This window comes from Eubalaena glacialis, chromosome 11 (genome assembly GCF_028564815.1).
Source record: "Eubalaena glacialis isolate mEubGla1 chromosome 11, mEubGla1.1.hap2.+ XY, whole genome shotgun sequence".
In the NCBI taxonomy this organism is placed as follows: Eukaryota; Metazoa; Chordata; class Mammalia; order Artiodactyla; family Balaenidae; genus Eubalaena; species Eubalaena glacialis.
Window position 1 is genome coordinate 110,953,811 of NC_083726.1, and position 16,054 is coordinate 110,969,864.

General features: G+C 54.6%; 2 protein-coding genes across 4 annotated transcripts; one reads left to right on the plus strand and one right to left on the minus strand.

Annotated features, from left to right (window-relative positions):
• The first annotated feature begins 1,484 nt into the window (after positions 1 to 1,484).
• VAMP1 (vesicle associated membrane protein 1) lies at positions 1,485 to 8,069 on the plus strand. Its single transcript, XM_061205784.1, has 5 exons — positions 1,485 to 1,613; positions 4,291 to 4,417; positions 4,616 to 4,774; positions 5,452 to 5,503; positions 5,918 to 8,069. Coding segments are annotated over exons 1-5 (357 nt in total). The 5' UTR covers positions 1,485 to 1,611; the 3' UTR covers positions 5,935 to 8,069.
• Positions 8,008 to 15,917, minus strand: TAPBPL (TAP binding protein like). Of its 3 annotated transcripts, none has more exons than XM_061205782.1 (7): positions 15,396 to 15,917; positions 14,337 to 14,552; positions 13,915 to 14,187; positions 11,539 to 11,877; positions 10,606 to 10,908; positions 9,361 to 9,444; positions 8,008 to 9,169 (listed from the first exon to the last, which is right to left on the minus strand). In XM_061205782.1, exons 1-7 carry the CDS (start codon positions 15,454 to 15,456, stop codon positions 9,126 to 9,128), a joined length of 1,320 nt encoding a protein of 439 aa, XP_061061765.1. In that variant the 5' UTR covers positions 15,457 to 15,917; the 3' UTR covers positions 8,008 to 9,125. The 3 variants fall into 3 exon arrangements, with proteins under 3 accessions (XP_061061765.1, XP_061061764.1, XP_061061766.1); XM_061205781.1 differs by having other exon boundaries at positions 14,337 to 14,555; XM_061205783.1 differs by lacking the exon at positions 15,396 to 15,917 and adding an exon at positions 15,106 to 15,389.
• Positions 15,918 to 16,054: the final 137 nt, after the last annotated feature.

Below are 16,054 nucleotides of genomic sequence, written 5' to 3' on the forward strand. Positions count from 1 at the left end.
CTGGTGGTTTCTTAGAGGATGGTTGTAAGTGAGGGCAAGATGAAACAGAAAGATATTATATTTCATTAATTTTAAGAGGCACTTGGCACTTTTTTTTTTTTCATTTTAACATCTAAATTGGGATGTTTGACTATAACTATTAGCCAGAACAGTCATACTGTATTTGTCATACTGGCTCATAAGAATCAAACTTTGCCAAATGGGCGTCTGAGGCTTGGAAGAAAATTCCAGAGACAGAAAAGGAACATTCCTTTAAGAAATGCTGCATCACCAAAGCCCCTGATGGCATGCACAGAGGACTACATTGTGTGGAAATCATGCACATGAGTCAAAAAAATGAATCATAAGAGTCAGTGTCTGAATGTGAAGTTTTATGAACACTGTTTACCATGTTACTCTTTTCTGTTTTCCTTTTTATGTATTTTCACGAGAGTGAAGTATGATAAAAATCTACATCTATAGACGCCTGCACTTTAAATAAATATAAAATAAAAATTCGAAGTGATAAGAAAGCATTATGTCACAGTTGATTTGCTACCTTTTTACTTATCGGGACATAAAATAATAGTTTTACAACTGATGGCGTCCAGGTAAGGGATAATAATCTGAAGCAGGACAGTGAGACGAGGGGAGAATCCTTGAAATACTAAGAAGGAAAACTTGAATTATTAGAGGACAGGTAAAGATGAACGGGGAGGAAATCTACGATAGTTTCCAGGTTTCTGGTTTGGGCAACTGAGTCGATGTAGTAAGCTACCTGGGAGGGACAGGAGGAGCAGGTTTGGGGAGGAGGAGTTAAAATTAGGATACACTGCGTGAGGGGCTGGTTGGCTGTGTAGAACGGATGAACGGAGCTCTCGTATTTACTTTGGCCACGGGAGCCTGCGGCTCTGCCTTGATGGATTCAGCCTCCTCAGAGCTGTCAAAGGCGGGGAGGTGGGGTGGAGGCCGGCCTGGTCCGAGCGCCAGCGCAGTGCCTAGTCCACCGAACCTCCGCCGCCCCCCGGGCTCCAGAGTCCAGGCCACAGCGAGCCGGGGCCCGCCCACCGCTGTCAGCGGAAGCGGCGTGATTGGCTGGAGACGCCGGCGCCGGGGGCCGCGGGCGGGCCCGGGCTTAAGGAACTGCTCAGCGATTGGCTGGGAGGCACCAAAAAGGCCTAATTCAAATTGTTGGAGCCGCCCTTCCAGGGAGCGGGCGCCTAGTTCCACCCCGCCCCGTCGCTTAGTTAGACAGGTACGAAAACCAGAGCTGTATTGGCCAGATCCTTCCGGCACCGCTCCTTTCCAGAGTCAGGGTGAGAAGAGAGCTGTGACTGGCCGATTTTCAGGGGCGGGCACTCTAGGCCTTATCCGGGCTTCGCCTCGGGACTGGCGCCTGTCCTGGGCGTGGATTGGGCCGCAGCGTTGTCAGCGTGATCCAGGGGCGTGGCCAGCGCTAATAAAGACGAGCCGGGGCTGCAGCTGCAGTAATTCCACCGCAGCTAGAGCTCCGAGTGGCCGTGTGGAAGCGGAGCTCGGCGGGGCCGTCGGCTTCACCGCAGTGTTCCCCGGCCGGGTGTCTCGCCGCAGCCTCGGGAGAGAAGACGGACCTCTCCTCCTTCTGTCGGAGACATGTGAGTTGACCCTGGTGTCGGGGGCGCGACACCTTGCCAACTCTCACCCCAGCGCCGGACTCTGCGGGACCGAAAATGGCGCATTGCAGCAGCTGCGGCGACGCGGGGAACCACCACCGCGCGCCGCCCGCAGGCCGAGCCACCCCCGGGGAGGGGAGAAAGCACCCCATTCCTGCACCAGCCGCTGCCGGCACCCCATGGGCGGGGCAGGGGCGCGGGGGTCCCACATTCATTGCCCCCTCTCCTCTCACCTGCGGGGCTCCTCAGTCGAGTCTCGGGCGAAGGTGGGGCGCGGAGACACCCGGGAGGGGGCTCCAGGACCTTTCTTGTCGTTGATTGAAGCTGTGCTTGGGGCCTCTGGAAGGACAGTCATGGGTGCACCTGCCAGTTAGTAACTTGGGTTGCTCTGCAGTCTGTAGATTTGTGTACGCCCCTCACCCCGACCGTGACGAGTAGCCCCCTCTTGGTAGTGAGCAAAAAGCTCCAGAAACTTATCTGCCAGTTCTCTGGCGCCAGGTGAGCAGCTCACAAAGACTCAAGGGGCAGTGGCATATGATTCCAAGCAGCCATTCATCCCAAGGCCACCCGTATAGGAGGTGTTTTCCTGTCATTGAGTCTTAGCCAAGTACTTGGAAGAGAAATAGAGCTAAGGATCCCCGCCTCCCCGCCCCGCCACCTTCCCTCAATACATTCAATTTAGTCTCTAATCATCAATTTAGTCATCTGACCATGGTCACCCCATCCCAAGATCCTGAGGGAGAACTATAGCTAGACAAATGAAGAACTTCCCTTTCTTTCTGGGAGTCCTGGCCTGGTCCTAGATGTATTTGTGTTGCTTCTCTTGGTGACAAAAAGGGAAAAGATTTACTTACATAAGGGTTATAACTATCCCTGGATATGTTACTCCTGCGTGTTCCCAACTCCCAAGAAGTAGTAAGTGAAATGGTCCCCTCAAATGCTTTATAACGATTTCCCTTTTTCTCTATTTGATTTCTACAGTTTTAACTGTATATGATATTCTACGCGTTTTGGCCAAGCCCTAGGATTCCTTGTGTTTTCATTTTGGGGAGGGGGAGCCTCTTCAGCTGACTGGTTCCCAGTAGCATCCATGTGGGATGAAAGGAAGGAGGTGGGGAAACCATGGCGACTAGAAGGGCATCACGAGGTCTCTGACCTTAATCTTGTCATTGGTGCCACCAGCCTGGACTGCTTCCAAGACCAAACACTGGCTACTTCCTACTCATTGAATTTTCCACTTTCACCAGAGAACTAGATTGTGTGGCACAGTAGTAGCATAGGAGTCTGGTGGCTGCCATAGTGTTGTATCTTTCCTTTGCCTCCTTTGTGCCTTAAAGGGAAATGGGAAAGCAATTCTTTTAGCCAGGATGAGTCAGGTGTAATCTGCTAGTATAACCTCTCTGAAGGGTTATTCTCTTTTGAGACTGAAATTTACTTACTTAGAGAGGAGGAACTTCTGGGTATTAGTTCTATTGTGAGTAGTCAAGGCTTTTCCTTTTCGGTGACTTTGTGATGGTTTCATCCGTAGTGCATTTACTCTTGGACTGCTCCTATGAGGTAGGTTTTGTGAGATTTGTGTGCTTCTGTTTGAGGAGTTCTTATTGTAATTTCTTTTCTCCATCAAATTGGAGAGATCGCTCTCCTACCTGTGACTTCTTCCTTGGCAGAGAAAATCTCATGCCTTAGGTTAGACTTCAGGGAATTCTTGAGGAGGTGAATTTAGCTTCCATGTGTTGGGACGTGGGGAGGAGTTTATTTTGAGGATCCTACACTGGATTATTCTCCCCTAAGGCTAAGGGAAAGGGTGTATGGTCTCTGTGCATAGCAGTGTAAACCAAGATTTCTAGTTGGGACATCAGGAACTAGGAGAGTCTCCTGAGACTGGATGCCAAATCTAAAAAAGGAAGGGACAGACTGTCTCTGGTGCATGTACACTGAGGACCATTTCCGATATTTTTGCTCCCTGTCTATGCTCTTGGAACACTTTTGCAACACAATTGCTTTGGGCCCCAGTTCTATCTAAGTGAAACCCCAGTCTTCTCTGCCGAAAAACAAAGCAAGCAAACAGTCCTGACTCACTGCAACTACAGAGGCCTTTCTTTGGTGATTCTCCAAGTCGTCCTTACAGTGGCCACGATATACTAATCATTGCATGAAACAACCAATAACTGGCTCCCCTTCAGCAGAGTCTGTCAGCTTGGCCTTTCTTTTTATATTCAGGCTTTGCAAAGAAGAGTTGTTCAGTCTGTAAGCTTGTCCGGAGGGTTGAGTTTTTTTGTAGGTAATTCTCCTGGATTGGAGTTTTCCAGTTTGACTTCATGTGAAAGGCTTCTGGGAGGCACAGAAATGCCACTTAAGCCAAGACTGGCCCATTTGTCCCTGTGGCCATTGTGCCAGAGGATGTGTTTGAGTTTGGGTCAGAGGATAGCCCAAACGAGAGCTCTTGATGCCACCCTGGATGTTGCTGAGCCCCATCTGTTACAGGATCTTTCATCTTCTGCTTTGGGCCTCTGTGCTGCATCTCCCCACTTGGTATTGCCAAGGAGCTGGAATCCCTTCTATTTGCATATAATCGTATCACCCTTGCTTTGGTGATATGGGGTGAGAATGTATGTGATTCCTTTCTTGTCTTGGTCACTCTGTGCACTTCCCTCCACAGGTCTGCGCCAGCTCAGCCACCCACCGAAGGGGCAGAAGGGGCTGCCCCAGGTGGGGGTCCCCCTGGCCCTCCTCCTAATATGACCAGTAACAGACGACTACAGCAGACCCAGGCACAAGTGGAGGAGGTACGTGGACAGCTTTTTCTCTAAGAGTTTTTCTCTAAGAGTTTCCAAGTCATGGAAGTTGGGAAACTTCTCTTTATCTAGACGGGCAGCTAAAGGCTCCGGGAGACAGGGCACCCCTTAGAGTTAGGCAGGGCAGACTTGCTGTTCTCTCCCCGGCTCTGGGGGAGCTTAGCCGCTTTGCTCCTGCGCCCTGCTCAGGTGGTGGACATCATGCGTGTAAATGTGGACAAGGTCCTGGAGAGGGACCAGAAGCTGTCAGAGCTGGATGACAGAGCCGACGCTTTGCAGGCGGGCGCATCACAATTTGAGAGCAGCGCTGCCAAGCTAAAGAGGAAGTATTGGTGGAAAAACTGCAAGGTGAATGTTCTTGTCCTCTCCCCCTTATTTTCCTGGGTCTCAACACAGAGGAGGCGGGAAAACCCTCAGGTTCCACAATCCTTCCCTCTCAGGATCTGTGCCCTGCAGGACTCTTGGGAGGCAATCTGGGAAGCCTCCTTCTTGAGCTGCATTACCCGAATTGGCCACCAGGGTACGCTAAAGTGCTCAGAACCACTAACTGAGGGCCAGGGGAGACCCTGAGGAGTTTGGAGGGGTTAGTCAAGCTGCCCTTTCCCAAAGGACCCCTGGAAAAATTCTTACCTGACCCTTCCTGAGATACACCAACATCGACACAATGACTGGGGAAGCTATATATTGAAATACCTGCAGCTTTTGGGAATGAGCTGAACACTTTTTGATGAAAAACGAACCAGTTGACTAAAGATCCAAAGTCTGCACCTGCTCTGGTGTTCCTTTAAAAGCCTCCAGGCAACAGGAACTAGGAAAAAAGGAGCAAGCTGCAGACCCTCTGACGTTTCTGAGAAGCTCCAGCTGTGGTGCAGGGGTTATTGTCTGATGGGGAGGAGCACGAGGGGTTGGGAGGCCTTCAGCTGTCCTGGGGGGCGTGTGGCTTCTTCCACTGTCCGAGTCCCTGGTCCTGGCTCCGTCCTCCTTCCCCAAATCCAAGGGCTTGTTTTTTGTCAATGTTTCCTCAGATGATGATCATGCTGGGAGCCATCTGTGCCATCATCGTGGTAGTTATTGTAAGTAAGTATTGCTGAGGTTGCTGGTGGGGTGAAGAGGTGGGAAGGTCCCAGCGTCTCCTCCCAGCCCTGCCTGTCTGCCTGCCTGCCTGCCTGCCTGGGGAGTGGGGCTGCTCTGACTGAGGTATGGAGATCGTGGCCAGGGAAGCATCATCTGGTTCGGGAGGGCGGAAGGGCAGAGGTGAGGGACTTCCTTGATGGACAAGCCTTCACTCTGCAGGACTGTGGGGGAAGGTGGTGGCTCCTGTTCTGAGGAAGTGGGCTGTGCTCCTTCCCACTGGCTTGGGTCAGAGGGAGCCGTGGGGATGGGACACCTACAACTACACCTGAATGTCTAGTAACCTGATGTAATTTGCCCTCTTGTTTTCTCCTGTCTCTTTCTCTTTTCCATCTGGGACTTCCTGATTCCTGTGTCCAGTCTATTTTTTTGCTTGAGAATGTGCCACCCTTTCCCTGTTCTCCATTGCCATCCAAACTCATGTCCCTGTCCTGCTGTTTCTCCCCAGAACTTCCCCATCTGCCTTCCTCCATCCCAGCCCTGCTTCTCCATCGCCCACTCCTCCCCTTCTGTTGCTCATTTGCACTCTGTCCTGCGACACTGGAAATGCTGCTCGTGGTGCAGTCTTGAATTAACTACCTGAAGAACAACAGCTGGCAACTCCTTCCTACCCTCTCATGTTCTCTCAAGTTCCCCCAAAGCCAGAAAGAGTTGGAGGCCAAGGGATGGGGAAGGGGCGTAGCTGAGGTGACGTGCTCAAGAAGGGGCCAAGACTGGGACGAGGAGAAGAGTGTTGTGCCCATGGTGTTGCCAGGAAAGGCCAGGCCGCTGGCCGGAGGAGGCTGGGAGCAGCTGGGAGGAGGCCCCCTCACCTCTCCTGTGCCAGGCCTGCAGAGGAGCCTGGGCCGGGCCCAAAGTCCAGCTTGGTCCTGGTGCAGGACTCTTTTAGAAAGTCAAACCTGTTTTTCACAGTTATTTCCCATCTGTTAATCCAAGATCTTCTATGTCTTCAGGGATCTTAACAACCTTTTACTTTGTCCTCCAGAGACCCAGAGAACACGTATTAATAGCGAAAATATCAGGACTCTCATTCCCATCCTAGAAACAGTCCCACAAGCTCATACCTGGAAGGGGCTCTTGTCCACGTTTTCTACAGCATTCTGTATTGTTCGTGAGGGCATCAAATAATTTCATTTAGCCAAAGTTTGAGCCTCTCAATTTTAGTTATTGGCATAGATAATGAGAGAATGCCTGTTAGTTATAGAGAAACAGCAAGTCAAGGGCCTAATCTGAAAATACCAGGCTTGGAGGAAGCCACTTCTCACCCTCTTGTTACAAGCATCCTGTACCTCCCTTGCTGTTGATGAAGGAGGATGGGATGTCGGAGGTGAGGAGCCCTGGACCCTCTGGGAGTCCTTCCCCCGACACCACCCCCGTGTACTTGCCAAAGACAGGGATGAGGAGAGAGGCCCTTCCTGAGGCCCGGCCGCTCCTGAGCGTTGGGAGAGTCTGGTGCCCCCGCCAGCCTTGGGGTGGAGGTGGAGCCGTCAGCAGGCGGGCCCGCTTGTTGACTGCTGTGCCACCACGGCGCCTTCTCATCTGGAGCGGCCCCTCTGTTCTTCCCGCAGTATGTTCCCCTTCCAAAGCACCCCTGCCCATCTGAATTCCCTTTCTTTTCCTCCTCTTTGCATGGTTTGTGGCACAGACAGTGGGACCTGAGGATGGAGCTGCTCAGCCTGTCTCGGGGGCCGGTGCTGGGCTTCAGGAAAGGGCACTCAGTGGGACAGACCCGGGTGAGAGGGGAGGAGGGCCAGCTGGGAACAGAACGGGGACCGCCCCACGTCCCGTCGTTCCTTCCGTCCACCAGTCCACCAGCAGGAGGCAGCTGGGCCAGGCTCGCTTTCCACGCAGCAGCATTTCGTTCCGCAAAACCATCCTTCCTCTCCCTTTGCCCTGTTCCCACATTCCCTTCGTCCTGCCCCAGGGCGGGACGGAAGAGCTGGACGAAGGCAGTCTGTGTACCCTCCTAACGGCCCCCCTCGAAGGCCTCCACTCTCCTCTGGGCTCCCCTTGCCTAATGTAGGGGGTCACCGCTGGAGAAGAACCACCACTGTCCTCGATGTGTCCCAAGCCTGGAGCAAATCCGCCCTCTTGGCCCGCCCCATCACAGGAATCACTTCTGGGTTTCTGTCCCATCTGTCCCAGATGTAGTTGGCTTTGTTCTTCTGGGGACGTTAGTCCTTCTACTCTCTTTCTCACTCTGCCCTGTACCCCTCTCTTCTGTGTCTTTGCCGCCTCCCTTCCCTCCCACCACCCATGTGCATGAGCAAATATGCAACTGTGCCTGGGGCTCGGCAGTCACCTGAGGCCGGGTCTCCACGGCCCCTCTTGGGTTTGCCGTGAGACGATGTGGCGTCCCCAGTGTGTGTCTGTCATCACCTCTGTCTTTTTTTCTAACCCCACTCTCCTACTTGTACAGAAATAACAGTTGTACTTCCACCAAAGGCATGTGGCGTATTTACCAATTTCCTGTATTCTGAACAAAGGCAAAACAAAAATACAACTTCCTACCACTAAACCGACTTGGCTATTGTTTGGGTTGGGGTGACTGCAGCGGGGCGGAGGCGTCTTGTTTCTCTCTAGTTCCTTTCTGATGGTGCTCTGCGCCGGAAGGGCGGCTTACGGGTGCTGTCGGTCTTCTCGAGATTCAAGAGCCGGGTGCTGGCAGAGGAAGTGGTCTCCGCTCTCAGCCTCCGTGCCCGAAGCAGCCCAGCTCTTCAGGTGTGGGTGACAGGAAGCCATGGCAGGAAGCCGAGCGGGCATCTCACGGACCTACACCCGCAGATCTTCTCAGACATCTGCCGCCTCCTCCCTCCAGGTCCTGGGCCAGGCCCTGAGGAGGCCCCCAGGCGACACGCCCTGCTCCCCACCGTCCCCACGCACAGCCGTCTTCTGCCAAGTTCCACTGTGCTGACCCGGCCCGTTTTAAAATGACTGAAAGGAGAACTCTGTCCCCTGCAGCCGCGGCAGTGACGGGTGTGTAGGTGTCCTGAAACTGTCCAAAGGTGCAGGAGCTTCATCGCAGCTCAAGGTTACACTGAGTGACTGGGGGGGGGCCCCAGGGCCGCCTCTGAGGGTCTTCGTTTCACACCTCACACACTTTGCCAGCCGAGCAGCGAGGCGGGGCGGGGCGGACCCCAGTGTGGGGAGAGACAGGAAAGTGGAAAAGCTTTGCTTCCGAGGACATGAGGGCTTTTCCTGGGACAGAGTTCAACGATTGTGTGTGGCCGTCCAACCCCATCCTGTTCCACTGTCCCTCATCCGCTCCTGTCTTAATTTTTTTCTGTTATATTTTCCTACCACCGTGCCTCAAACCTGGCTCGTGTTTTAACCTCCACCCAGACCTCCTGCCTTCCTGCCACCCTCTCACCTCTTCACGCTTTCTCCCTTGGTATATCAGCCCAGGGCATGCAGTGAAGGAAGGCAGAGGCCTGCAGAAATCCAGAGGCACAGTCAGTGATCTGTGCCTTCTTCGTATCTTTCTTGGGGCCTCTTTGAGCTCTGGGACTCAGCTTAGAGTCCTTCTGGGAGAATGTGACTCTCTCTTACATCTAAGGCAGGAGAGTGGCTACCCGGAATGCCTCGGGGTCCTGGCAGGCCTTGGTGAGGTAGCTAGGAGAAAACGGGAGGGAAGGAAGTTGGTGTCAGTTGGGGTAAGCCCGGGAGCTGGGGGCTGGGGGGGCCGGCTGGAGCTCCGGATGCTTGGGTTTCATCCCTGGTCTGGGTGTGGCGGCACTAGAGCAGCTGATCTCCAAGTGAGTTCGGTCAGGGCCAGAGCTGAGGGTGCCCAGGCTCTTTCTTACCTTGGCGTCTCTGCAGTCCCAGGAACAGCAGTGCCAGGAGGAAGAGGCTGCTGGCAAAAAGGACTCCAAAGGCCGTCCTCTGCTCTGTAGGTGACAGAGGTGTGGACGGGGCTCAGTGGCGGGAACCATACTGAGCGCGCACGTGCAGCGGCTGCCCCGGCAGGAAGGACCGGGCGCGCGCGCACGCGTTCAAGCGTCCCTGGTCGAGGAGCTCCTATCAGGTGCTCTGCTCTCACCCAGGGACCAGCACACAGTGGCGCTGGGACCTGCTCAGGGTGGACGTCCATGTGTCACTCCGCACAGAATCCTCTACCTCTTCCCACCTCAGGACAACCTTTTTTCAAACGGCTTTGCCCGGGAGATTTAGTTTAGATTAGCTGGTGATAAACTGAAATTTTGTAAACAACTGGGGAATGATGTAAGCTGAGGCAAAACCCCAGTTTCAGGGAAGCTTACGGTCTCATGAGCCACCAAGTAAGGCATTTTGAGGTGCCAACTCTTTATGGTATAAGACCTTTCGAAGACATTCTGTGGCCTCGGATGAAGTTCCAGCTTGAAGGCCTGTTGTTATCTGCCCACCAATAGCAGGAGGGGGGTTGAGGCTGTAGGGGAATCAGCCTACCTATTTTTCACATTTTCTGTTTTACCATTTTCTAGGCAGGTGACCTTGGGCAAATTACTGAACATCTGCAAGTGTCAGTTACTCATCTCTAAAACGGAGGAGAACCTGTGCAGGCCCACATCTGAGCGCTCAGTGCAGTACTGGCTTGATGCAGATGCTCAGTACATACCATCGCCTCTCAAGCTTCACGGCCACAGCCCCCTTTCCCCACACACCCTTGCCTCTAGCCGTGCAGGCCCCCCAGTTCTTTTTAGCTTGTCTTATAATGAGGCCTTCACACGTGCCGTTCCTTCTGTCCTGGTGTTCCCTGCCCCCGAGCCAGCTCACCCGGCTTGCAGGCCTCCCCCAGGTCATCTTCCCTGACTGCCTAGTCTGTCCCTCCCACTGGGCTAAGCTCCTCGAGGGCAGGATGAGGAATTGTTCAGCCTTGGTCTCCAGCTCTCAGCAGTGCCTGGTACCCCAGAACTCGGGGGGTAATCAAGTCTCGGAGGACGTGGGGTGGGACCTCTGGAGGCTGTCGCCTTGGGAAAGAAGCAGCCGAGACTGTGGGAAGCTGAACAAGGCCAGAGGGCAGGAGCTGTGAGCCCAGGTGTGGTGGTGGGGCAAGGAGGGCACTCCCATACCTGGTGGGGCAACCCAGGTGTTGGCCCCCAGGGGCTCCTCCAGGGAGACGTGGGTGACTTGGCAGGTGTAAGTGGCACCCACAGAGCCAGGCTCTGCCGTCAGGGAGGAGGAGATGCTGTAGGTGCCTGCCATGCTCTGCCGGAGGCTGGAGAAGGAGGCGCCAGAGACTGGGGCCGGGGCTCCACCCAGCTCCTCCCGGATCCACGCCACAGTCACATCCAGAGGGTAATAGCCAGTGACGCTGCAGATGAGGGTGGGTGGCAGAGCTTCGCTCGCCAAGCTCAGTAGTACTTTGGGGGCAGCTGGAAGAAAGGAGGAGTAATAAAATCCCACAGGCATCACGGGGACAGCAGAGGAGCCTAGAGCCTTCTCCTCCTGCTGAAAATAAGAGCAGGTTGTGGAGGCGGAAGTTTCCTCCTCAGTGAGGTGCCAGGCGGCGGGGGGGATAGTGGTGGTGAGGGGTCCACCTGGATGCAGGACATAAGGGGGTACGATTCCCACAGGTAACTGAAAAACAATAGCAAAACCAACTAAAGGTTGGCTTGCTTCTTAGCATCACTACAAGCCAGTGATTTTAAAGGCTAGCCTTGTTGAAATAGTGCCCCCGGTCAGGACCGCTCCCACGCCCCTGCTTGGTTTGCGGCTGCTCCTCCTCTGGATGTGGTCCAAAAGGACTGGGGTGACTGGAGACAGCCAGCCAGTGCAGGGCAGCAGGATCCTGGGCTGGGAAGCTTCTCAATGGGATTATCTAGAGCCTGACGGGAAACTCCATCTGATGCCATCTGCGCTTCTAGGATGGAGATGGCATTCAGGCTGCGGGAATGCAGTCTGCCTCTCAGGAAAGTGCCCTTGTGTTTGATCCCATTCTGGAAGACACTCTCAATAGGCATATCCCTTTCCCTCTTCCCGGGATAACTGAGTCCTGGCCTCACCTTGGACGTTGAGCTGGATGATCTGTTGAGCTCGGTAGAGGGAGGTTGTGATCTGGCAGATGTAGGCCCCCTCATCCTTCAGAGTGAGGCTGGGTAGGGTGAGCGAGGCGTCCCCAGCCATGAGCAGCTGCTGAGGCTCCAGGGTGGCGCCCTCCCGCTTGGCCTGCCCCCGCCTCGTGGTCCAGCAGTACACCAGCTGGCCACTGCCCTTATGCTGCAGCCGCCACTCCACGCTGGTGATGCCCAAGCCTGGTGCCACGGAGAAGCCACAGTCCAGGGAGGCTGAGGACCCCAGCAGGAGATTCAGGGATGGGGTCTGTGTTGTCACCTGGAACTCCACTGTGGGAGAAAGAGGGGTGATTGTGGGCCACTCCCTCCTTGAGGCCACCTGATCTCTGAGCTGTGGCAGGCTCGGGGTGTGTTGAGAGGCAGCACGCATGCGTGGTACTCCTAACCATTTTGGAGTCACTTACCCCTTGCACAATCTGATGAAGGTTATGGACCAGGCAAATACATATGCAAAATTATGGCTTACTGGGACTTCCCTGGTGGTCCAGTGGTAAAGAATCCACCTTCCAATGCAGGGGACGCAGGTTCGATCCCTGGTCGGGGAACTAAGATCCCACATGTAGGGCAACTAAGCCCGCGCCACAACTACAGAGCTCGCGCGCCTCAACGAGAGAGCCCGAGTGCCACAAACTACAGAGCCTACGCGCCACAACTAGAGACAGAAAACCTGCACGCCACAACTAGAGAGAAGCCCATGCACCACAACGAAGATCCCGCATGCCTCAATGAAGACCCCGCATCCTGCAACTAAGACCCAACGCAGCCAAAAAAATAGAAGAAAAAATTTATATTAAAAAAAAATTATGGGTTACTGTTGACCCTCAGGTAAGAACTACTGGAGGGGCTTCCCTGGTGGCTCAGTGGTTAAGAATCCGCCTGCCAATGCAGGGGACACGGGTTCGAGCCCTGGTCCGGGAAGATCCCACATGCCGCGGAGCAACTAAGCCCGTGCGCCACAACTATTGAGCCTGCACGCCTAGAGCCCGCGCTCCGCGACAAAAGAAGCCACCGCAATGAGAAGCCCCTGCTCGCTGCAACTAAAAGAAAGCCCGTGCGCAACAACGAAGACCCAACGCAGCCAAAAATAAATTAATTAATTAATTAAAAGAAAAAAAAAGAACTACTGGAGTTGCAGTCAAAGCTTTTGGAAGCCTGGCTCTTCCACTTAACTCCCTCTGTGGCCTTGGGCAAGCCCCTCAGTGTTGCCGAGCTCATCTGCTTAGAGCAAGGCTGCTGAGGAGACTAAAGGAGACAGAGCTTAAACAAGCACACGGTGGTGGTGTCTGAGCCAAACGTGCTGAACCCCAGTCTAATGAGGAAAACAATCGGACAGATCCAAATGCTGGGGACATCTACAAGACAGTGGCCCGGCCTCAAAATTGTTCAGGCTCTGAAGACTGTTCTGGAGTAAAGGAGGCTGAAGGGACAGGACAACTAAATACAATGCGCAATCCTTGTCTGAATCCTGGACTTCAAAAACCAAACCAAACCCCCCAAGGCTATAAAGAACACTACAAGGGCAATTGGAGAAGTCTGAATTTGGACTTCATATTTGATAGTATTATTGTATCAATTTTAAAATGCCTTAAGTACGACAATCAGGGGTGGACCCAGCCATGGTGGGGGAGGTGAGGACGGTCCGCCCTGGCAGGCAGGCAGGAGTGTTTGATCACTGACGTGGTTCAGAACTGCCATGCTAGGACTATGGTTGACACTGGACAGACATGAGGACCCCTCTTCTGATGTAGCAGGATAACTTTAGGTTGGACCACAGAATAATTTGAGTGTTCTGGAGCTTTCTAAGGATAGAAGGGTAGGCCCCTAATCTTCTCTGGATGTGGCTGTCTTTTCTTGGAGGCAAAATATTGGAATCCATGAACTTTGGAGAAACCTATCATCATGTTCTCAATTTTCTGTGCCCTCTGAGATGTGCAAGGTTGGAGAGGGCGAGGACCAGGTTCTACTGATAGGAGATAATGAACAAATTCTGCGGGCCTGTGCTCTCCTCTCTCATCTTGACCAGGCTAGCTGTTCCCTGGGAGAAGCTGGCGCTCGGCTCACTGAGACAGCTGTGGACAGCATACGCAAATAGAGCATCACAAGTCTTATGTCCTCAAGTCACCTGGCCAGGTGAAAATTATCCCCATTTGGGGTCTTTAGGAAGAAAGGACTGAGGCCTAGGGGACACCCTGAGATGAGCAATGTGCACAGAGGTGGACTTGTCCCCTTCCTTCTCCTACTATTCCCCCATTTCTGACCCCTTTAAAAAAATCAAAACTTTCTTTCCGCTACTTTTCATTTTCTCACCTTCAGTCCGCACAGTCCCCTGGGGGCTCAGGGGCAGTTTCAGCATGGGATGCAAGACAGCCCCATTCTCAGCATCCCCAAGAGTCTTCATCACCATGGAGATACTAGGTCCCTCTCCAGACACTAGCACGTTGGTGATGAACCAGGCTGCCGTCTCCACCGTGGCCTTTGGCCTGGCCTGGAGAAAATAGCGGGAGATCTCACAGGTCACCTCTTTCCCGCTGCAGTCAGCATGGAGCAAGGCCTCGGCCTGGGGAATCTGTATCAGGTTCACTGGGGGAGAAGACGGCAGCACAGAGATGAAGCTGGATAGAGAACACCTGGGCTGATGGGAAGCAGGTGTGGGTGGGTGTCCTTGGGAACTGGGCTCAGGAACTGGAGGGAGCCCAGAAGGACTGGGACACGGGGTGGAGGGCTCTTACCTGAGGCCTCGAAGGTAATGAGTGGGTCGTCCTTGGCCAGTGTGCCCCCTTGGAAATCCGTGAGGCCTTCCAGGGAGCCGTCGTCCGGCACTGGCATCTGCTTCAGCACCAACAAGGCCTTCACCATGTTCTCACTGCTGGCGAAACCTCCACGGTGCCCACCCTCCCCCATCAGGAAGCAGTCCAAGATCACGTCCACTGGCCGCCACTGCCTTTCTACTGCAGGGAACAGGCTGGGGTGAGCACCCTCTGGCCCAGAAAGTTACTTCTATACTTGCTCCCCCCACCCCAAACTGTCGAGTCATCAAGGGGTAATCTTCCCCGTTCCTAGCTGCCTCTGCGTCCAGCTCTGATCCTGTTTTACCCAGAACCAGCTTTCTGTGAAGCACCTGCTTCTCCACGTACATACTTCTTGGTGTGAATTATTTAAAGTCCTGATTTCCCTTGCTCAGAGGGATTTATGAAGCTTATTTCCACCTATCAATGGCAAGCTATCTCTTCAAAGGCATTCTCAGCAAAAGCATATAAATGAACAAAACTGCATTGGGAGAGGAGACGGGCTTGGTTGCTAGGGCGTTGGCAGCCGTCTCAACTTCCCAGTCAGCCCCCAGGGTCTGCTCGCTCCGTGCTTTTACAGGTGGCCTTCCCCTCCCCCACCTCTGGGGAGCACCTCCCCCCCTCCGTGATCTCCTAGCTAGGGGCCCCCCTTCCTCTCCTGAAGGTGTCTGCTCCCAGGCCAGCTCCCTCTCCTGTAGGACAGCGGGCCCACCACATCAACCGAAGCGGCCCCTCATTCCTTCGTTTGGCCCTTTCCCCAGAGTTCTCAGTCTCGCTCCCCGGCACAACTGGTTCCTTCCGTTACCAGCCGCCGAATCTTCCACCTGTTGGGCTCAGAAGGCGACTGGAAGCCACTCCCGGCCCCTTTCCCCTTCTGCGACCTTGGGGAGGGTGGCGACCTTGGGGAGGGTGGCGACCTTGGGGAGGGTGGCGACCTTGGGGAGGGTGGCAACCCGATGCTTCTTTAGCCCGACACACCCCACCAGCCAGCCCCCGACTCACCGGCGTCTGCTGCCCCGGAGAGAGCCAAGCAGACCAGCAAGCACCACCCCTCGGAGCCCATGGGGGCTGCTCTCAGGCCCTCCTCCCCCGCCGCCCCTCCTCGTGCCCCGCGCTGGCCAGGTCCGGGCCGGAGAAGGGGCTCCAAACACGCCTGCCTGGCCCACCGCCTGGCCCCTTCAGTCCTCTCCGCCTACTTGGCTTTCGCTTTCACTTTGCGGAAGTGTCACCGAGGCTGCCTTGGCCTCCGGCTGAAGCCATTGGTGCTGGAGCCTGTTCACTGTTCTTTCTTTCCACCTTCTCCCCCGCAAAAAAAAATCCCCCGGTGATTTCAGGACCTAACTTCACGGCGTGCGCCCTTTTGCCCTTTTGCTCCCGACCAGCCCCAAGAAAGTCAAGATATGGGAAGGGAGACAGGGTGGAGGAAGGGACGGGCTGACGACAGACAGTCCCGGTAGCCGGGACCTTTCCCCGCTTTCTGTGCGAGCCTTAACTGCCCGCCCCGCCGCGCCCCAACGCGCCCCAACGCGCCCCTACTCGCGTGGGCCCCAGCGCGCCTGCGCAGGAGAAAGCTCCGCCCCCAGACCGCGGGTCTGCAAGGAGGGTGGGCGTGGCCTGCGTGGGGGGACTGAAATCTCAGAGCTGGAAAGCTGCAGGCGCTG